The following is a 23,128-nucleotide window of genomic DNA, read 5'->3' on the forward strand; positions in this document are numbered from 1 at the left end:
GAGGAGTACGTGGATAGCACATTTAGGGAGGTGTTCACACTGCAGGTTAGGTGCATGCAGGCAGACAGGGAATGGGTGACCGCTAGGCAGTCTAAGAGAACCAGGCAGGTAGTGCAGGAGATATGATCTCACTCGCTAATTGCTTTTCCATTTTGGATACTGGTAAGGATGATGATTCCTCAGAGGAGTGCAGTCAGAGCCAAGTTTGTGGCACCACAGGTGACTCAGCTGCACAGAAGGGGAGGAAGAAGAGTGGAACTGCAGTAGTGATAGGGAACACGTTAGTTAGGGGAGCAGATAGGCGTTTCTGTGGCAGTATAGGTGACTCCAAGATGGTATGTTGCCTCCCTGGAGTCAGGGACAAGGATGTCACGGAGTGGCTGCGGGACATTGTTCTCGGGGAGGGTGAACAGCAAGAGGTCGTGGTCCACATTGGTACCAATGACATAGATAAGAATGGGGATGAGGTCCTGAAAGCAAATTTTAGGGAGCTAGGAAAGAGATTAAAAAGCAGGACCTCAAAGGCAGTAGTCTCAGGATTATTCCCAATCCTACGTGCAAGTGAGATTAGGAATAGGAGAACGGAACGATTGAACACATGGCTGGAGAACTGGTGTAGCAGGGAGGACATCAGATTTCTGAGACATTGGGACTGGTTCTGGGGCAGGCGTGACCTGTACAAGATGGACAGGTTGCATCTCACCAGGACTGGGACAAATATCCTCGCAGTGAGATTTGCTTGTGCTGTTGGGGAGGGTTTAAACTAAATTATCAGGGAGATTGGAGGGAAGCAAAACTGGTACCTTGTCAGGGGTGTGAGAACCAGCAGCAGGTATCAGAGAGGAATACCAAGGAGCACAGAATGCTGGGGGTGATAGATAGCACTAAAGTAGGGAATAGTAAGTTATTAGGTGAGGTCAGAATAAGGGAGAAAGTTATTAAGTCTGAATCAGGATTAATGTGCATAAATGTGAATGCACGGAATTTGGTTAATAAGACTGGTGAGGCACAGGCGCAGATTGCCATGTGGAAATATGATGTTGTGGCTATAACAGAGACCTGGCTCAAAGAAGGGTAGGACTAGGTGTTCAGTATTCTTGGATACATCCTGAAAAACATCCATTAACCACTGCTCTTTATTTCCTGTCACTCAGCCAATTTCGTATCCATGTTGTTACTGTTCAGGAATGATAGGACAGGCAAAAAAGGGGGAGGGGTGGCAGTATCGAGTAAAGAGAGCATTGCAGTGCAGTAGAAAAAGGATGTCCCAGAGGGGTCGAGGGCAGAATCAATTTGGCTGGAGCTAAGGAGAAAAAAGGTGCGGTTACATTGCTCGGTGTTGTCTATAGGCCACCAGTTAGTGGGAAGGACATGGAGAAACAAATTTGTAAGGAAATTACAGAGAGGTACAAAAATTATAGGGTAGTTATAATGGGGGACTTTAATTATCCAAACATAGACTGGGATAATAGTAGTTTAAAGAGCAGTGAGGGGCAAGAGTTCCGAGAGTATGTTCAGGAAAATTAGGAAAATTTCCTATAACAGTATGTTGCTAGTCCAACGAGAAAGGAGGCACTGCTGGACCTGGTTCTTGGGAATGAGGTGGGCCAAGTGGATCAAGTATCAGTAGGAGAGCATTTAGGGGATAGTGATCATTGTATCATAAGGTTTAGGCTGACTATGGAAAAGGACAAAGAGCAATCCAGGGTAAGAATAATTAACTGGGGGAAGGGCAACTTCAATGGGCTAAGAATGGAGCTGGGGCAAATAAATTGGAGTCAAAAGCTGGCAGGAAAAGTGGTAGATGAACAGTCAGGGTATGTTCCCTCGAAGGAGAAAAGTAGGGCAAACAAATCCAGAGCTCCCTGGATGACAAAAGAGATAGAGATTAAGATAAAGAAGAAAATGTATGCATATGACAGATGCCAGGTAGAAAATACTATTGAGAACCAGGCTGAATATAGAAGGTCCAGAGGGGAAGTGAAAAAGCAAATAAGAGAAGCAAAGAGAGAATGAAAACTGACTGGAAATTCCAAAGTTTTCAATGGGCATATAAATAGTAAAAGAATGGTAAAAGGTGTGGAGTCGATTAGGGACCAGAAAGGGGATTTACACATGGAGGCAGAGGGCATAGCTGAGGTATTAAATGAATACTTTGCATCTGTCTTTACCAAGGAAGAAGATGCAACCCAGACAATGTTGAAAGAGGAGGTAAGTCAGACACTAGAGGGGTTTAAAATTGATAAAGAAAAAGTATTAGATAGGCTATCTGTACTTAAAGTGGATAAGGCACCAGGACCAGATGAGATGCATCCAAGGATACTGAGGGAAGGGAGGATGGAAATCACAGAGGCACTGGCCATAATTTTTCAGTCTACCTTCAACTCGGGGGTGGTGCCAGAGGACGAGAGAATTGCAAATGTTACACCCTTGTTTAAAAAAGGGTGTAAAGATAAGCCCAGCAATTACAGGCCAGTCAGTTTAACTTCAGTGGTGGGAAAACTTCTAGAAAAAATAATTCGGGACAAAATCAATAGTCATATGGACAAATACGAGTTAATTAAAGAAAGCCAGCATGGATTTCTTAAGGGAAAATCATGTTTAACTAACTTGCTGGAGTTTTTTGAGGAGGTAACAGAGAGGGCTGATGAGGGCAATGCTGTTGATGTGATGTACATGGGACTTTCAAAAGGCGTTTGATACAGTGCCACACGATAGACTTGTGAGCAAAGTTATAGCTCATGGAATAAAAGGGACAGTAGCAACATGGATACGAAATTGGCTGAGTGACAGGAAATAAAGAGTAGTAGTTAATGGATGTTTTTCGGGCTGGAGGAAGGTTTGCAATAGAGTTCCCCAGGGATCAGTGTTGGGATCCTTGCTTTTCCTGATATATATTAATGACCAAGACCTTGGTGTACAGGGCACAATTTCAAAGTTTGCAGATGATACAAAACTTGGAAGCATTGTGAACTGTGAAGAGGATAGTGTAGAACTTCAAAAGGACATAGACAAGTTGGTGGAATGAGCAGACAGGTGGCAGATGAAGTTCAATGCAGAGAAATGTGAAGTGATTTATTTTGGTAGGAATAATGTGGAGAGACAATTTAAAATAAAGGGTACAATTCTAAAGGGGGTGCAGGAGCAGAGGGGCCTGGGTGTATATGTACATCAGTCATTGAAGGTGGCAGGACAGGTTCAGAGAGCAGTTCATAAAGCGTACAGTATCCTAGGCTTTATTAATAGGGGCATAGAGTACAAGTGCAAGGAAGTTATGTTTAACTTGTATAAGAAACTAGTTTGGCCTCATCTGGAGTATTGCATCCAGTTCTGGGCGCCACACTCTTGGAAAGACACGAGGGCCATTGGAGAGAGTACAGAAAAGATTCACGAGAATGGTTCCAGGGATGAGGAATTTCAGTTATGCAGATAGATTGGAGAAGTTAGGACTGTTTTCCTTGGAGAAGAGAAGGCTGAGAGGTGATTTGACAGAGGTATTCAAAATCATGAGGGGTCTGGACAGAGTAGACCGAGAGAAACTGTTCCTACTTGTGAAAGAACTGAGAACGAGAGGGAACAGTTTTAAAGTATTTGGTAAGAGAAGCAAAAGTAATATGTGGAAAAACCTTTTCACGCAGTGAGTGGTTAAGGTCTGGAATGCACTGCCTGAGAACGTGCTGAAGGCAGTTCAATTGAAGCATTCAAAAGGGAATTAGACAGGTATATGAAAAGAAAGAATATGCAGGGTTATGGGGAGAAGGCGGAGGAATGGAACTGAGGGAATTGCTCAGGAACTGAGGGAGAGTCACTGCGGACATGATGGGCCGAATTGCCTCCTTCTGCACCGTAATGGTTCTGTGATTCTGTGAATTTGTGCAAAGCATGCTCCCACAAACAGAATTGCGATAATTACTAAATAATCTGTTTTTGTGATGTTGATTGAGGGATGAATATTGGCTAGCACACCAAGATAACTCCCCTGCTCTTCTTTGAAACACTGCCATTGGATCTTTTGCGTCGATCTGAGAGGGCAGACATTTGCTAACTTCCAGCCTGTGGGGCCATTCTAGAATCGAGGGAATTCTGAAATTTTCACCCCTAAATTAAACAGTTATGGGTTCAAGTGTCACTCCAGAGACTTGAGCGCATAATTAAAGCTGACACAGCAGGGAATGGAATCAGTCCTGCTAAATCACTTGAAATTGATGAATGGATCCCCCTTAATGGGCTGTACTGAGCAGAAAGTACCATGTTCAATTCTTGGTCTCTGCTGAGTTATTTGGGCAGACATTGATTTTAAATTTAAATCTATGAAGGTAAAAAAGCACCTTTGCTCATTACTACACTTGACAGTCGCCAGGAGACAGGTGACCAACTGCTTGAGTTGGGAAACTAGAAGCACGGTACTTAAACTGTCTCAATGACATCTGAAGTTGCTAACTGCCAGTACTCTACCACCTGCTTGCTCAATTTTTGAACTTCAATTTAATATGGTTAGAAATGGATCGGTTTTTCATTTAGGATACCTACTCCCAGCATCTATTACTGCCAGCCAGATACAGCATGGAAGGTAGAGTCTTAGAAAAAAAGAACTTGCATTTACATAGCACCTTTCACAACCTCAGGATGCCCCAAATTACTCAACAGCCAATGAGGTATTTATGAATCGTAGTCACTGTTGTAATGTAGGGAAATGCGGCAATGCACAGCAAGCTCCCACAAACAGCTATGTGATAACGGCTAGATAATCTGTCTTGTAGTGATGTCGGTCAAGGTATAAATATTGATCAGGCACTAGGGAGAACTCCCCTACTTTTCTTCAAATGGTGTCACGTAATATTTTACATCCACCTGAGAGGACAGATGGGGTCTCGGTTTAACGTCGTGAGACCTCCAACAGTACGGCGCTCCTCTGTGCTGCACTGGAGTGCCCAGCCTAGATTATGTACTGAAGTCTCTGGAGTGGGACTTGCACCCACAACCATCTGCCATAGAGGTGAGAGTGCTGAATCATTGCTGAGATTCCTTAGGCCCTTGCATCCAGCAAGAACTGGCTGGTCTGGACTTGAAGCAACTCCCAGAGACAAATGGACAGCACGAAACCCTGAAGCACCCAGTTCAGTTTTATTTTATTTCGCAATTGAGTGCAGACATGACAGTCAAAGCTTCAGTGGATCAAGTTTATTCCACATGAAGTTCATATTTGAGAAATATTATTCAGAGTAAATTGACAATGAATGTTGTATAAAACAATTTTTTTTGCAGATAACAGCCTGATTGTGGCAGGAATTGTGGTGCCAATTGTACTTTTGCTGTGTGGCATTGGAGTAACTCTGCATTACTGCTACCGACGGAGACACAATATCTGTCCTAAGGACATCAGGAACCCAGGGCCAGATGACAAAAAGTTCTGGTAACTACATCCTCATGTTTAATTAATCTAGCATTTACAGAGGCAATCGATTATCACCGCCCACCACACACAGACACCTCTATTCTTAAGATAATGCTAATCTCACTCATGAACTGATTCTTCCAGTGCTGAATTTTGACCAGGGTCAGGCAGGCCCAGGCTGGTTTAGGCATAGTTAAGTAAAATGGGGTCTTCTCCAAGGACCCAGGCTGTGTCTCCCCATCACTAGATTGTTCTGGAGAGACAGTGAATCAAAATGGCTTGGTGCAGATAATTGACAACTATTGATAGCTATTATAAACATAGATACTGAGGGAGTACATGGCTTTTGTTTCTCCTTTACCTAAGTATATTTGGATATTTTTGTTGTTGATCAGAACACCTTGGTGTAGCCGAATCTGAACCCTGACACATGGAATCCTGGGTGGTCAAACCATACAGCTTCCAGGAGGTGCCAAGCGGGGAGTCCAGGCAGTTTCCCACAATGGCGGGGAAAAATCAGAGAAGGAATCATTTCTGGGCTATTCTTGCAACTCCTAGTGGCCAGTGTGGGAGGAGCAACTGAGGTGTGGGTCACCTGACGACATGACCCGAGGAGACGTGAAAAGGGGCAGGCCAAGCAAACTGAAAGACAATGGGGTGCTAAACCCCCCAAGGAAAAGAAAAACTTTCATTCCAAACCATCTTAAGGTTTTATTTTTTTTTAAAGATTGTTGCGTGCATTGAAACAAGGAAAATTAGGGAAAGGAAGCGGAATATGATGTCATGATGGTGCTGAGGGTTGAAGCACTTTTTCTCAGTGACATGTAGGGAGGACTGATGTTGTTCAGAGACCTGCTGCAGTAAGCTCCTGAGCTGAGCTGTGCTTTGGAAAGGCTGTGCTTTCTCCCTGCAGTAGGGGCAAGATCAGGGGACAAGATCATTGCTGGGATGTGCAATGAGAAGTTTTTTATGTTGTCTGATGATGTGTGGAATTCAGTTTATTGAAGATCTCAGACAGATTTATTAACAGCTAACAAATATATACAGTGGAAAGCTATCTATTTGCAGGTCTTGCCTCTTAGTGATACAGTTACAGAGTGACTCCGGCTTGTAGTCACATGACTGCGTCCTGGCACTTGGCTCATTAGCATACTATAATCTTAAAGAGACATCACTCTTAAAGGCAATCACACAACAGGATGTTCCTACCCACCTTCTGAGCTAAAGATATGTCAGATGCCTCAAGCTTTGACATCGCCCTATCGATTTTACATTGTTTTCACAATTCTCTATCTTCTGGCTATGTCTTAATGTACATCAGCCTGCTGCAGAAGTTGATCGCAGATTATATTGAAATATTGCACTGGTAAACTGACAGATCTTGGCCTGAGGGGTGAGGTTAAAGTGCATTGTTACTTCATGTTTATGGTGTGCTCTACCTGCCCTCAAAATACTTCATGCTGTTGATGGGTCTAAAGAAGAATGTTGACCCTGATCTTGATAACAGTGCGCACACACAGACATAAAACCCTCATACAAGTATTAATCCTCAGACTGACATGCATGTGCACACACACAGACACATGCTCACAAACAGACATACACACTCATGAAAACATGCTTATAGACATAAACCATCACAAAAACATTAAACAAGGAAGAAGAAAGACTTGCATTCAGACTGACATGCACGCAAACAGACACACTCACAAACAAACATGCACATATGCGCAGACAGACACACGGACACTCCTGACTATGTTCACCAAGTCCATGGCATAAAAAAAATTTCTGTTTATTTTCACTGCAATGGAATTACGGTGTGGTGAAGGCTTACAAACAATATGCTAAGCAGAATGTGAGCTGTTCTGTTTCTTTTCCCAGCACAAATAATTTGGACCAGAAAATGAACAATGGCCACTCAAACCCAACCTTCCAAATCAGACACAAAGATACAAAGGTAAGGTTTAGAGAAAAATGTACTATTTAAGGAAAGAGAATACATAGCAGGCATGGTTACTATACAGATGAATGGTTCAGTGGATAAATGCACCTGATAGTGAGGTACAATGCCGCATAGTTTAGACCAGAAGGTCCCTGGTTCAATCCTTACTCTCGAGTGAATCAGCTAAGGCAGTACTGAGATGCACTACACCTAGTGTCAGAGCTCTTCAGCAAGTGAGGCATTAAAAAAAACCTGATCTGCCAGGGTTATTGTTCACATTTAATCACTGTCAGATGAGAATTACTCTGGGTAGAGGATCAGGCTCAACTGTGATAAATCTTGAACAGAGTCATAGAATGTAGCAGTGCAGAGACAGGTCAAGAGTGCATCAATGTTTTCTCCATCTAGTCTAACTAGTCACTTCCTGTTCCCTTTTCTAAACAACAATCAAACTCCCCTTTAAAATAGGTTATAGCCTCTGCTTCAACAATATTTCCTCATTCTCACCAACCCGGTGCAAAGAATCTTTTTCTAAACTTCTCTTCAATTCTTTTTCTGATTATCTTGAACTCGTGCCATCCTCTTACAATTTCACTAACCAATGTATCATGCGAGGCCCCCACCTGCCAAGAATGAGGCACACTTGTCATGAACATTGATTTTAAACTGTTAATGGAGTGAAGAAAGGACTTGGTAAACAGATCAGCCGTGGCTGGAAAAGATATTTGCATATGAACAGACAGTACTTTTTTAATTTATTCATGGAATATGGGCGTCGCTGGCTAGGCCAGCATTTATTGCCCATCCCTAATTGCCCTTGAAAAGGGGTGGTGAGCTGCCTTCTTAAACCGCTGCAGTCCATGTGAGGTAGGTACACCCACAGTGCTGTTAGGAAGGGAGTGACAGTGACAGTGAAGGAACAGTGATATAATTCCAAGTCAGGATGGTGTGTGACTTGGAGGGGAACTTGCAGGTGGTGGTGTTCCCATAAATCTGCTATCCTTGTCCTTCTAGGTAGAAGTGGTCGCAGGTTTGGAAGGTGCTGTCGAAGGAGCCTTGGTGAATTGCTGCAGTGCATCTTATAAATGGTACACACTGCTGCCACTGTGCGTCGGTGGTGGAGGGAGTGAATGTTTTTGGATGGGGTGCAAATCAAGTGGGCTGCTTTGTCCTGGATGGAGTCAAGCTTCTTGAGTGTTGTTGGAGCTGCACCCATCCAGGCAAATGGAGAGTATTCCATCACACTCCTGACTTGTGCCTTGTAGATGGTGGACAGGCTTTGGGGAGTCAGGAGGTGAGTTACTCGCCACAGAATTCCTAGCCTCTGACCTGCTCTTGTATCCACGGTATTTATATGGCTACTCCAGTTCAGTTTCTGGACAATGGTAGCCCCCAGGATGTTGATAGTGGGGGATTCAGCGATCATAATGCCATTGAATGTCAAGGGGAGATGGTTAGATTCTCTCTTGTTGGAGATGGTCGTTGCCTGGCACTTGTGTGGCGCGAATGTTACTTGCCACTTATCAGCCCAAGCCTGGATATTGTCCAAGTCTTGCTGCATTTCTACACGGACTGCTTCAGTATCTGAGGAGCCACGAATGGTGCTGAACATTGTGCAATCATCAGCGAACATCCCCACTTCTGATCTTATGATGGAGGGAAGGTCATTGATGAAGCAGCTGAAGATGGTTGGGCCTATGACACTACCCTGAGGAACTCCTGCAGTGATGTCCTGCAGCTCAGATGATTGACCTCCAACAATCACAACCATCTTCCTTTCACTAGGTATGACTCCAACCAGCAGAGAGCTTTCCCCCTGACTCCCATTGACTTCAGTTTTACTAGGGCTCCTTGATGCCATACTCGGTCAAATGCTGCCTTGATGTCAAGGGCAGTCACTCTCACCTCACCTCTTGAGTTCAGCTCTTTTGTTCATGTTTGAACCAAGGTTGTAATGAGATTGGGAGCTGAGTGGCCCTGGCGGAACCCAAACTGAGCGTCACTGAGGAGGTTATTGCTCAGCAATTGATGGCACTGTTGATGACACCTTCCATCACTTTACTGATGATTGAGAGTAGGCTGATGGGGCAGTAATTGGGCAGGTTGCACCTGTCCTTTTTGTATACAGGACACACCTGGGCAATTTTCCACATTTTCGGATATGCCAGTGTTGTAGCTGTACTGGAACAGCTAGGCTAGGGGCGCGGCAAGTTCTGAAGCACAGGTCTTCAGTACTATTGCCGGAATATTGTCAGGGCCCATAGCCTTTGCAGTATCCAGTGCCTTCAGTTTTAGTTTTAGTTTTAGAGGTAGTTTTAGAGATACAGCACTGAAACAGGCCCTTCGGCCCACCGAGTCTGTGCCGACCATCAACCACCCATTTATACTAATCCTACACTAATCCCATATTCCTACCGCATCCCCACCTGTCCCTATATTTCCCTACCACCTACCTATACTAGGGGCAATTTATAATGGCCAATTAACCTATCAACCTGCAAGTCTTTGGCATGTGGGAGGAAACCGGAGCACCCGGAGGAAACCCACGCAGACACAGGGAGAACTTGCAAACTCCACACAGGCAGTACCCAGAATTGAACCCGGGTCGCTGGAGCTGTGAGGCTGCGGTGCTAACCACTGCGCCACTGTGGCGATTCACGCGGAGTGAATCGAATTGGCTGAAGTCTGGCATCTGTGATGCTGGTGACTTCAGGAGGAGGCCGAGATGGATCATCAACTGGGCACTTCTGGCTGACGATGGTTGCAAATGCTTCTGCCTTATCTTTCGCACTGATGTGCTGGGCTCCCCCATCATTGAGGTTGGGGATATTTGTGGAGCCACCTCCTCCAGTTAGTTGTTTAATTGTCCACCACCATTCACGGCTGGATGTGGCAGGACTGCAGAGCTTAGATCTGATCCGTTGGTTGTGGGATCGCTTAGCTCTGTCTATCGCATGCTGCTTACGCAGTTTGGCATGCAAGTAATCCTGTATTGTAACTTCACCAGGTTGACACCTCATTTTGAGGTATGCCTGATGCTGCTCCTGGCATGCCCTCCTGCACTCTTCATTGAACCAGCGTTGGTCTCCTGGCTTGATGGTAATGGTAGAGTGGGGAATATGTCGGGCCTTGAGGTTACAAATTGTGGTTGAATACAATTCTGCTGCTGCTGATGGCCCACAGTGCCTCATGGATGCCCAGTTTTGCATTGCTAGATCTGTTTGAAATTCTATCCCATTTAGCACAGTGGTAGTGCCACACAACACGATGGAGTGTATCCTCAATGTGAAGGCGGGACCTCTCCACAATGACTGTCTGGTGGTCACTCCTACCAGTACTGTCATGGACAGATGCATCTGCGACAGGCAGATTGGTAAGGATGAGGTCAAGAATATTTTTCCCTCTTGTTGGTTCTCTCACCACCTGCCACATACCCAGTCTAGCAGCTATGTCCTTTAGGACCCGGCCAGCTCGGTCAGTAGTGGTGCGACCAAGCCATTCTTGGTGATGGACTATGAAGCCCCCCACCCAGAGTACATTCTGTGTCCTTGCCACCCACCCTCAGTGCTTTCTCCAAGTGGTGTTCAGCATGGAGGAGTACTGACTCATCAGCTGAGGGAGGGCGGTAGGTGGTAATCAGTAGGAGGTTTCCTTGCCCATATTTGACCTATTGCCATGAGACCTCATGGGGTCCGAAGTCGATGTTGAGGACTCCCAGGGCAGCTCCCTCCTGACTGTACACCACTGTGCCGCCACCTCTGCTAGGTCTGTTCTGCCGCTGGGAAAGGATATACCCGGGGATGGTGATGCACTGTCTGGGACATTGTCTGTAAAGTATGATTCTGTGAGTATGACTGTGTCAGGCTGTTGCTTGACTAGTCTGTGGGACAGCTCTCCCAACTTTGGCACAACCCCCAGATGTTAGTAAGGAGGACCTTGCAGGGTCGACAGGGCTGGGTTTGGCGTTGTCGTTTCCGGTGCCTGGGTCGATGTCGGGTGGTCCGTTCGGTTTCATTCTTCCATTTGGAAGGACAAAGCAGCCATTCCCTGACATTCAACCCACAATGGACTTTTGATCTCCAGACATTGAAGGCAGAGGAGCTCACATTCCATGTTGACTGCTAAGATGGCCTAATACACAAACGGTCATGGTCAAACCATCTAGTCACATGTCTAACCTACTGGGCAACCTGAGTTTTTTGAATTTGTACAAACAGTTTGGGCAAAAAAGGCAGAAAATCTGTTTGCTCTTGAACTGAGGAGATCTCTCCTGTCTGCTCCCATCTCTTTCTCACAAGCCTCTGAATCCACTGAAGACACGTGAACCCCAAGAGAGAAAAGTCTTCTACAACGAACAAGGTTTAAGAAGAATACTGGGCCCCAATGAAAAGCAAGATATACCTACAGTGAGCGCGAAGAACCATAACAACAACTCTTCAACTATTGCCTCAAACCTTTCCACTTTATTTCTCTTCTGCTCTTTTCTGTCTCTTGCAAGTGTGCATCACATAAGCATGCTAGCATGGGCTCGTTGTGTATCTGTGCGCGTTAACCGAATTAGAGTTTAAGTTTAATAAATTTCAACTTTTCTTCTTTAAACCTAAGAAAGCCTGTTTGTGCTGGTTTCTATGCCTTATAATTGGAAAGCGGTGAACAAGGATTCACCAAGGGGGAGCTAATAATGATTATTCAGCCTATCGATTCACTCCATGTGATATCAAGAAATGGCTGAAGGCACTGGATACTGCAAAGGCTATGGGCCCTGACAACATTCCGGCAATAGTACTGAAGACGTGCTTCAGAACTAGCTCCCCCTTTAGCCAAGCTGTTTCAGTGCAGCCAACATAATGGCATCTAGCCGACAATGTGATAAATTTCCCAGGTATGTCCTGCCCACCAAAAGCAGGAGAAATTCAATCCGGCCCGTTACCGCCCCATCAGTCTACTCTCAATCATCAGCAAAATGATGGAAAGTGTCGCCGACAGTGCTTTGAAGTGGCACTTACTCAGCAACAACCTGCTCACAGTTTGGGTTTTGCCAGGGGCATTCGGTTCCAAATCTCATTCCAGCTTTTGTCCAAGCATGGCCAAAAGAGCTGAATTCCAGATGTGAGGTGAGAATGACTGCCCTTAATATCAAGGCAGCATTTGACCGTGAATGACATCAAGGAGCCCTAGCAAAATTGAAGTCAATGGGAATCAGAGGGAAACTGGTTGGAGTCATACCTAGCACAAAGGAAGATGATTGTGTTTGTTGGAGGCCAATCATCTCAGCCCTAGAATATTGTTGCAGGAGTTCCTCCGGCTAGTGTCCTAAGGCCAACCATCTTCAGCTGCTTTATTAATGATCTTCCCTCCAAGATAATGCCAGAAGTGGGGATCTTCACTCATTGCACAGTGCTCAGTAACATTTGCAACTGCTCAGACTGAAGCAGTCCATGCTCACATTTAGCAAGACCTGGACAACATTCAGGTTTGTGCTAAGTGGCAAGTAACATTAGAGCCACAGAAGTGCCAGGCAATGACCATCTCCAAAAAGAGGGAATCTAACCATCTTCCCTTGACATTTAACAGCATTACCATCACTGAATTCCCAACCATCAACCTGTGGCTTACCATTGATCAGAAATTGAACTGGAGTAGCCATATAAATACTATGGCTGCAAGAGCAGGTCACAGGCTGGGAATTCTCCGGTAAGTAACTCACCTCCTGACTCCCCAAAGCCTGCCCACCATCTACAAGGCACAAGTCAAGAGTGTGATGGAATACTCTCCACTTTCCTGGATGGGTGCAGTTCCAACAACACTCAAGAAGTTCAACACCATCCAGGACAAAGCAGCCCACTTGATTGGCACCCCATCCACCACCTTAAATATTCACTCCCTCTACCACCAGCGCACAGTGGCAGCAGTGAGGCACTGCAGAAACTCGCCAAGGTTCCTTTGCATCACTTTCCACACCCGTGACCTCTACCACCTAGAAGGACAAGGACAATAGATGCATGGGAACACGACCACCTACAAGTTCCCCTACAAGTCACACACCATCCTGACTTGGAACTGTATCATTGTTACTTCACTTCGCTGGGTCAAAATCATGGAACTTCCTCCCTAACAGCACTGTGGGTGTATCTACATCACATGGATTGCAGCAATTCAAGAAGCTGACTCACCACCACCTTCTCAATGACAATTAAAGATGGCCAATAAATTTTGACCTTGCCATTGACATTCACATCCCAAGAATGAATTAAAATAAAATTCTACACCTATAATTACAAAACCAAAGATTCCATTATTATGTCCTTACCTATTTGTGCTGTGAGCTTTAATGATCTACTTGCTTGTACATCAAGATCTCCTACTTTTCTAATCCACTTACAACCTTACCCTTCAAGACATAATCCTCTTCCCTTTTCGTACATCAATAACATTAAACTGTAGCTACCTCCCATCTTCCTGATCTGCCAGCTTGTCCCTGTCCTCCTGTAGGTTTTTCAACATCCTTATCACAATTTGATGCCATTAGCAATTTTTGATATCGTTCCCTTCATTGCTAAGTCCAGATCATTCATATTAATAAAAGTAGCATAAACATAAACTCTCGGCATTCTGTCCGATAAACTTCCCCTTATCCCTACCTTTGCTTTTTGTCCTTTAAGCATCTGTCTATTCATGTGGCCACAGTGCTGTTAGTTCCATGCACCTCTTTGCCAAAGGTCTCTGATCAAATGCTCTTTTGAAAATCCAGATAAACCACACCTTTTACATATCCATAATTCCATAAGTGGTCTATAAGGTTGATTAAGCATAACCTGCCCTTTGGAAACAAGCAAAATACTGCAGACGCTGGAAATCTGAAATGAAAACAGAAGATGCTGGAAATAGACAGCAGGTCTGACAGCATCAGTGGAGATAGAAACAGCAGCCGGAATGTAACGGTGAGGCAATGGCCACGCTTATCAGCTGGAATGCTTGGGGTGAGCTCCCCTCCACTGGGCCTGGACGCCACGCTGGTATTTTGTGTGGCTCAGGCCCTTAATTGGCTTCAGTCGGGACTTCTGCCCCTCTGCAGCAGGAAGTCCCACCTCCGAGAGCTGCCAGCCAATCAGAGGGCCGGTAGCTCTTCAGTCCCGACAGCGCCACTGGGAGTGGTGACCACTGCTAGGACTGCACCCAGCCAGGACTAGTAACAATGGAGGAGGCCCTGGAAAAGGAGCGGGCCTTGCTGGGGACAATCGGCTGGGTCCCAGTGAGGGATGGGCGGGGGGGGCGGAGGTGTGGTTGGGGTGGAGTGTAGGGCAGCAGGGGTTGTTTTAGGCAGGGTCAGCCCATGCTGCTGGGGGGGGCCCTCCGTGGGGCATTGAATGCCTGACCAGGAGGGCCATTCCCCCAGTCCTCAAGGATGCCGCCATGTATTACGAGGCGGCCTCCTCAGGTGTTGAAGTCCCCGTCCGCCGCTTGTAAAATGCCTGTGGCAGCAGGAAGAGGCTCTTAAGTGGCAATTAGATGGCCACTTAAGAGCCTCAGTTGGCTAAGGGGGGTGGGCCCTTTGCCACCACCATCACCGCTGGTGAAATAGCAGCAGGAGTGGGTATGGGAAAGCACCCCCCTATCTTCCACCCTGGTTTACATCCCCATGCCCTGCCTCCTAGCCTGCTCTCGGAGGGAGGGGACATTAAATTCCAGCCAGTGTTAATGTTTCAGGCCCGTGACAGATATTCTGATGAACGGCTTCAGACCTGAAACATTAACTGTGTTTCTCTCTCCACAGATGTTGCTAGGCTGCTGTGTATTTCCAGCAGTTTCTACACTTTGGAATTCAGTGCTGACTGGCCCTGATTATCTCCAGTTTTCTCCAGGTATGCCGTAATTACATCCCAGATTGTAGACCCTCATCATTAACCAACAGCTAAAATACGACTAACTAGCCTATAATTTCCTGGCATATCCCTATTTCATTTCTTTTGAAGAGGTAAGTCAGATTTATCACTCTCCAGTCCACCGCCACAATTTTCCTTTCCATAGTAAGTTAGATAACTACAGTCAGAGCCTCCGTTATTTTTTCCCCAGCTTCCCTCTAGATCTTTGAACCTAAAGCCATCGGCTCACTGTCCCCTTACATTTAAGCCAGTTCTTTAGGCCTACCTCGCCTTCAATAATAACCCCCTGCACCCACCTCTGATTATTCTACAGTTCCAAAATCAGCCTTGTTCATGAAAACAGAGATATTTAGTATCTCCATCATACACTCCCTCTGTACTACAAGCTTGACTCCATCATCTGTTCGCATTCCTACTCCTAGGATAGGATTCACAGTCTTCACTGATACATTGAGAATAGGCAGTTGAATAAAGTATTGGAGGGCAGTTGGTGCCGAAGGAACTGAATTGATCTCTAACACTAGTCAGAACCTTCAACGGTCTGTAGTTGATACAGTAGATGTTCAATGTAGAGATGAGTAGATGTGGAGAGGGGAAGTGAGGGCGCGGGGTGAATGGAGAAGAGAAACACAACCATAAATATTTCACCAGTAACATTTATTTTATTTTTTTTCCAGGCTGGACCACAGCGGAGTCCTGCATTGCCTCCAAAACCACAATTACCTCATTCTTTTCATGCTCAGCATCCTGTCTTAATACTACCAACGCTTCGGCCTATCTCTCCAGCCAATGATAGACCGCAGCACAGTCATGTGCCCAGCCGTGGAGCACCAAGAGTGCAATCTCCAGCAGCTTTAGAAGATGCTAATGTTAAACCCTTAAAACAAACACCTCCTAACAGACCTCTGCCAGCGGATCCACTCCCTCGGACTCCAAAGGTGCATATTTAAAGTTTACCTAATGAGATATGAAGCAAGAGGAGAAAAATTTGGGCTTTTGGTGTCTGCTTACATCTTAGAGAAGTATAAGGGGTGTCCTCTGGAAAAACCTGGACTGCATGGTTTGAAAGCAGATGGGTGTCAAACCGAACTGAGAGTGGCCTGGGGTAACAAGATAGGGAAGTGCCTAATCTTTGTGATGGAATGGGTGACAGGAAGAACTCAGCCTGTGACGTGTGCATGCAGAGCACATTGGTGCCATCCCTGCCAATATGAAAATCAGGGATACAGGACCTAAAAATTGGGAACACTTTATTTTACTATCCACAGCAGCATTGAATCCAGTACTTTCATTGTTTTTGTGTTCTTTTGATAAGCTCAGTATATCTTTATTTCCACAAATATAATTGATGGGAGTTTTAGCCTGGAATGCTCTTAATTTGTTTGTTTTCTTCCCCTCTTACATATCTCAATCAAAGTAGCTACCACCTTAGATAAAAGGAGAAAAACCTGCAAGTGCTGAAAATCTGAAAGTAAAAGAAATGGGTGTACATAAATACATGTGCACCCGAAAGAGAAAAGACAGATTAACATTTCGCTTATAGAACCGACAAAATCTTGTCCTATGCTGTCAAGAGAAGAACCCATCCCAATAAAGAATCTCCGCCAAAACATTAATCTCTTGTTTCCCTGTGCTGGACCTGCCGTGTACTTCCAGCAATTTCTGGATTAACCCCTTATTATATTTGATAGTAGAGAAGCTTTAAAAAAAATGTACCAAACGCAATAAGATGTTAATTTTTCTAATTAGCAGGTCGGAGGAAATAAATTAAGCACATGCTAGATTTCCTTTTATCTTCCCCAGCTCCATCCTCCCCACGCCCCACACAACCTCCAGCTTCCAAATTAAGTTTTTAGAACCAGTAGTTTTATGCTTGGGGGATACTTTAAATTTCAGGAATGCTGTTAATGATATGGGGTCAGGATTGAGATTTTCCCAATTAAATCTGGGCAGTTGTGAGGGGTGGTTGGGTGCCAATTCATTGTACTATCAATAAGCTGCTAGTAATTCTCCTCTGTGTAGTGGCAGAAAAACCTCAAACCAAACCTCATTTCCACCGAAACTACCTGTGTTCAGAATGATTGTTTGATTAAAAGGTGCTTGTACTAAAGCTGCTGATGAATAAAGTTTCCTTTGATAAGGTGGCACACAAAAGATTAATTGCCAAGATAAGGCCTCAAAGAGTTGGGAGTAATAGATTAGCATGGATAGATGATTGGTTAATAGACAGGAAGCAACGGGTAGACATAAACGGGGCATTTTCAAGTTAGCAGGCAGTGAATAGTGGAATGCCGCAAGGATCAGTGCTGGGGCCTCAGCTATTTGCAATCTATATTAGTGATTTAGATGAAGAGACAGAGTGTAATGCATCAAAGTTTGTTGATGATGCAAAGATAGGTGGAAAGGTAAGCTGTGGGAGGACGCAGAGGCTGCAAAGAGATATAGACAGGTTAAGTGAATGGGCAAGAAGATGGCAGATGGAGTATAATGTGGGGAAGTGTGAAGTTATGCACTTTGGTCATAAAAATGGAAAAGCTGAATTTTTTTTTAAAAGGTGTGAAGCTTGTAAGTGTCGATGTTCAAAGAGACTTGGGTGTGCTCGTACAAGGATCACAGAAAGTTAACTTGCAGATACAGCAAGCAATTAGAAAGGCAAATGGCATGTTGGCCTTTATTCAAGGGGATTGGAGTACAGGAATAAGGAAGTATTGCTACAGTTGTACAGGGTTTTGGTGAGACCACATCTGGAGTAATGTGTGCAGTCTCCACATTTAAGAAAGGATATACTACATTGGAGGCGGTGCAGTGAAGGTTCACTAGATTGGTCCCTGGGATGAATGGGTTGTCCTATGATGAGAGGTTAAGTAAATTGGGCCTGAATTCTCTGGAGTTTAGAAGAATGAGAGGTGATCTCATTGAAACGTATAAGATTCTAAAGGGGCTGGATAGGGTAGACACTGAGAGATTATTTCTACTGGTTGGGGAATCTAAAACAGGGGGGGCACAGTCTCAGGATAAGGGGCTGATCATTTAGGACTGAGAGGAGGAGAATTTACTTCACTCAAAGGGTTGTGAATCTTTGGAATTTTCTACCCCAGAGGGTTATGGCTGTTCCATCGTTGAATACATTTAAGGCTGGGATAGACAGATTTTTGGAGAATCAGGGGGTATGGTGAGTGGGCAGGAAAGTGGAGTTGAATCCAAAGATCAGCCATGATCATTTTGAATGGCGGAGCAGGCTCGATGGGCTATATGGTCTACTCCTGCTTCTATTTCTTGTGTTCTTTATTTGTATTTCATTGTTATGTGGAAAGCATTCCCGAAAAATTCTCTCTTAAGCAGATAGTTTATAACTAATAAATAGTGAATATGTTATCAGATATAAAACATTCAAAATGGTAAAGAGTACTTTTCTGGTTAAAGGTTTTACACAGGTTGGCATTGTCCAGCAGTAGTCCTGAACTCCAGATGAATAACAGAGCCTTGTTGCCACCCATTGGAGAGAAACGACAAGAGAGCAGAGTTCATCCTAAAACCAATCCATACAAGTTAGTATATCGAAACCTTTTCCTGTACATATAGGGATATTAGAATTCAAAAAAGAACTTCAATTAATGCGTCTTATCATGAAATAATACAGATTCTTATTTGAATCAGGTATATTGTTATCATGAGTTAAGATAACATCTTACTGTAAATTAAGATAGCATCTTACCATGTATCAATATAGATTTTTATCATGAAGTGATATAGCATATTATCACATCGGAACATTTTTGCATGATGAATTACTTTTGCAATCTAGTTACATAGACAGCTATTCTGCTGCAGCGAGTCTCCTCAAACAACAATGGCAGTAATACCCAATTGTTCTGTTATTGTTGGTGCTGTTTAAGGGAGGAATGTTGGTCAAGACATCAAGATAGCTCTCTACACTTTTTCAGATAATGTTGTAGGTTCTTTGGCATCCACTGGAACTGCTAGACAGGACCTCAGATTAACATTTCATCTGAAGGATAACACTCTGGCAACACAACACTCACTGGAGTCTCAGATTAATATTATGTGCTGCCAGAAGATGGACCCTGAAACATCTCATGTCTCATAAATCCTCAACAGCTTCTTGGGAAGAGTTATTGACTTCCCATGTCAATCACTAAATATTTGTGTTACTCTGGGGAGGTAATTCAGCCTTGACAAAGATTACCTGATGTTTTTCTAGTCCTCTCGTGTACTCTGTGTGTGTCTGTCTTTGTGGCTGAATGAGAGAGAAAGAAATGAGAAGACAGGGAAGATGGAGAGGAGGACAAGGAAAGAAAGATATAAGTAAAGGAGTGGAGAGAGAAAAAAGACAGGGAATAAAGAGAGAAATATGAGTGAGAGGAAAAGAGATGAGGAAAGAGACTATGGGAGAGGGGGAGAAAGAAAGGTGGAAGAAGAACGAGAGTCTATGGAGAATACTAAAAATAAGATCAATCTGTATTTTTGTTACAGTCTACAAATCAGGCCCGGTAAACTATCATTCACATTTCCCCCCCAAACCATTTCAGCACCACGCCTCAGAAAAGATTGATTGGCCTCGGAAGGGATGCAGCACAGCTCACTAGAATGATGTCTTGGCTATAAAGGTTAAATTATGAGGACAGGCTGCACAAACTTGGCTTGTATTCCGTTGAGTTTAAAATATTGATGCATGATCATATCAAGGTGGGAAAAATGTTAAAAGGATTCGACAGGGTCGATACAGAGAAACTATGTCCTCTGGTGAGAGAATCGAGAACAAGGGACCATGATCTTAAAATTAGAGTCAAGCCAGTTTGAAGTGAATGTGGGCAAATGGAGTTGAGGTACAGATCAGCCAAAACCTAATTGCTTGATGGGCTGAATGGCCTCTTCCTGCTCCTATGTTCCATCCATTAATGCTTTGCAGTTCAACAAGTCTCTGTACTCCAGCTGTGTCAAGCCACACCACCTTTGGTAAATCCCGTCCAGTATTCAGATCACTCTCTGCAGCCTTCACGTTATACCCATTGTCTGTAAAACATCTGTGAAAAACCCAGAATACTGAAAAAAAAAAATAGCTAGAGGAATGCTTCAACTACAATGTATAGAGTGTAAAAGTGATCTCTTCAGTTGGGCCTTGGGGAGGCGGGACGGTGGGCAGGAGCTCAGTTGAACGACACTGCTCTGCCTTAAAAGGGCAGATCAGATGGAAACACAATGGGTGCTGCTGACGGGTCCTCGCAACTCACCCCATCCCCAGGATCTGTGGTCTGGGGCTACAATTCAGTTGGAAAGATGGTGGGGTGGGGGTGGGTGTCACTCCACCTCACTAACCAGGTGAAATGGGAGCCCTGAGAAATTTCAGGGACAGTATTTCTAATTGCAAGTTGACTTTCAACAGCAATTTGAAATAGTCCACTCTAGATCAACTATCTTTCCTTTCTTTCTTGTATGTTTTGCAGAAGGGACCATCCATAACCTGTGACAGGAACAGAGGAGATAACGTAGACCAGTACTTACAGGGATACTCCTGGAACTCCTCAAGAACCACTTGCACTATCCTGACCTCTGTTGTCTTCGGATCCCCGGTACCAATGCCAGCGGAACAATGAATGTGACATCCAGTTCAATACCACTGTAAACATAGAGCCATTTTTACAACATGCACGGTCATACTTGTAACCCACAGCAACTTGTCTCAAGTAATTCTTTTAAGCATCTTCATTAGGTGGGAACAAATTTCTCAGGAGCTTGAAAGATCACTTTTTGTTTTCATTCAGTCGTTCCCTTCCTGTATTAAAAGCATTAATCCTTCCGGTGAAAGGGTTCAGTGGTTGCCAACCATTTTCTGATACCTTGCCTGGAAGTACCATTCTTCAGGCATGAGCCCTGAGGATTGCTAGGCTATTCCATATTGGGGACCCTCACACCCCTGTTCAATTGCTCAACATCAGATTCTGATTCCACCCTGTGACCCATTTCCAGTAGGGGTCAGTGGATAGCGATAAGGAGAGGGGAAACCCTGGATGAACCTCCTACCCCACCCACAACTGATGGGCCCTGAGGCTAATTGTAGATTTAATTCTCAGTTACATTGTGGCATTTGACCACACTTCAATCATTTTATGAATGAAATCAATGCTGTACATTGAAGATGAAATTTTTTCTTTTTCTGGTGATGTTAACTAGAACTCTAATATTCACCAGAACGTCATTCTGGAGGACTGCAAATGTTACATGTCAGTTCTAGAGAGGGGAAAGGAATAAACCCAGCAATTACTGGCCCATCAGTTTAATGTCAGTGGTGGAAAAATGTTTTGAGAAAATAATCCAGGACAAAATTAATTGGTATTTTGAGAAGTCTGGGCTAATAAACGAAAGTCAGCATGAATTTGTTAAAGGCAAATCACATTTCACTAATTTTATTGAGTTTTTTTGATGAAGTAACAAAAAGGATTGATGAAGGTAGTGCGGTTGATATTGTGGAGATGGACGTTCAAAAGGCAATTGAACAAAAACCACGTAATAGATTTGTAGCTAAATTAAAGCCCATGGGAATAAAGCGACAGTGGCAACATTCAGACAAAATTGACCAGGAGACACAGAGCAGTGAATAGTGATGAACAGTTGTTTTTACAGACTGGAGGGCAGTGGTGTTCGCCAGGGGATGGTATTCGGATCACTGCTCTTCTTGATATATACTAATGACCTGGACTTGGGTTTACAGAGTATAATTTCAAAGTTTGCAGATGATATGACATTTGGAAATATAGTTTATAATATGGAAGGTAATAACAGACTTCTGGAGGACATAGACTGGTGAAATGGGCAGACACATGGCAGATGAAATTTACTGCAGAGAAGTGTGAAGTGATACACTTTGGTGGAAGAATGAGGAGAGGCAATATAAACAAAATGGTAAAATTTTAAAGGGGGTGCAGGAACAGAGAGACCAGGGGTGTATGTACACAAAGCTTTGAAGGTGGTAGGACATGTTGAGAAGGTTGTTAAAAAAAGCATCTGGGACCCTTGACTTTTTAAATAGAAACACAGAGTACAAAAGCAAGGAAGGTATGCAAAACCTTTCCACAACATTGGTTAGGCCGCAGGTGGACTTCTGGGCACCACACTTTAGAAAGGACGTCAAGGCCTTAGAGAAGGTGCAGAAGAGATTTACTAGAATGGTACCAGGGATGAGGACTTCAGTTATGTGGAGAAACTAAAGAGGCTGGAATTGTTCTCCTTAGAGAAGGTGAAAAGGAAATTTGATAGAATGTTCAAAGTCATGAATGGTTTGGATAGAGTAAGTAAGGAGAAATTGTTTTCAGTGGCAGAATGGTCAGTAATCAAAGAACACAGATTTAATGTGATTAGGAAAAGAATCAGTGGGGAGAAGAGAAGGAATATTTTTATGCAGCTGGCTGTTAAGCTCTGGAATGGACTGCTTGATAGGCCTGATAGGGTGATGGAAACGGATTCAATATAACTTTCAAAAAGGAATTGGATAAATATTTGAAGAAAAAGAATTCCTTTGGGGAAAGAACAGGGGAGTGGGACTAATTGGATAGTTCTACAACAGAGCTGGCACAGACACAGTGGGCTAAATGGCTTCCTTCTGTGATGTAAGTTGTCACATATTGTCGACTGACAGAACTATGAGACTAGAAACAATGGCCTGGGTATTATCTGGGCTTGGTTATGTAAGCGGTGGGTGGGGGGGAGGGGGGGGCCCAGGGGTAAGGTTTCAGACAGGAAACCTAGACTTCAACTCAACTCCACGGTGTGCATCTCTTGACAGGTTCCCACCCAGAAGTCTGCTTGATTGCCCCAGGGGCTGGGGTGGGGCTAGGGGTGGGGGTGGGGGGGGGGGGAGGACCAAAGCTGGCTGCAGGAGCAGGTAGG

The 23,128-nt window shown here is 44.3% G+C and overlaps 1 protein-coding gene across 3 annotated transcripts in view; it reads left to right on the top strand.

The window, feature by feature from the left end:
- adam19b (ADAM metallopeptidase domain 19b) overlaps positions 1–22,926 on the top strand; it is a 179,219-nt gene extending 156,293 nt beyond the window's left edge. For 2 of the 3 annotated variants that reach the window (XM_068043213.1, XM_068043214.1), the window contains 5 exons: positions 5,266–5,413; positions 7,280–7,355; positions 15,901–16,161; positions 18,647–18,771; positions 20,689–22,926. In XM_068043213.1, coding sequence (XP_067899314.1) covers positions 5,266–5,413; positions 7,280–7,355; positions 15,901–16,161; positions 18,647–18,771; positions 20,689–20,704 — 626 coding nt within the window. In that variant the 3' untranslated portion in view covers positions 20,705–22,926. Of the gene's footprint in view, positions 1–5,265; positions 5,414–7,279; positions 7,356–15,114; positions 15,203–15,900; positions 16,162–18,646; positions 18,772–20,688 lie in introns of those variants that run through there. The other variant, XM_068043215.1, reaches the window with a different exon arrangement.
- The last annotated feature ends 202 nt before the right edge of the window (positions 22,927–23,128 follow it).

The sequence above is a fragment of the Heterodontus francisci genome, chromosome 12 (genome assembly GCF_036365525.1).
Source record: "Heterodontus francisci isolate sHetFra1 chromosome 12, sHetFra1.hap1, whole genome shotgun sequence".
Classification (NCBI taxonomy): Eukaryota; Metazoa; Chordata; class Chondrichthyes; order Heterodontiformes; family Heterodontidae; genus Heterodontus; species Heterodontus francisci.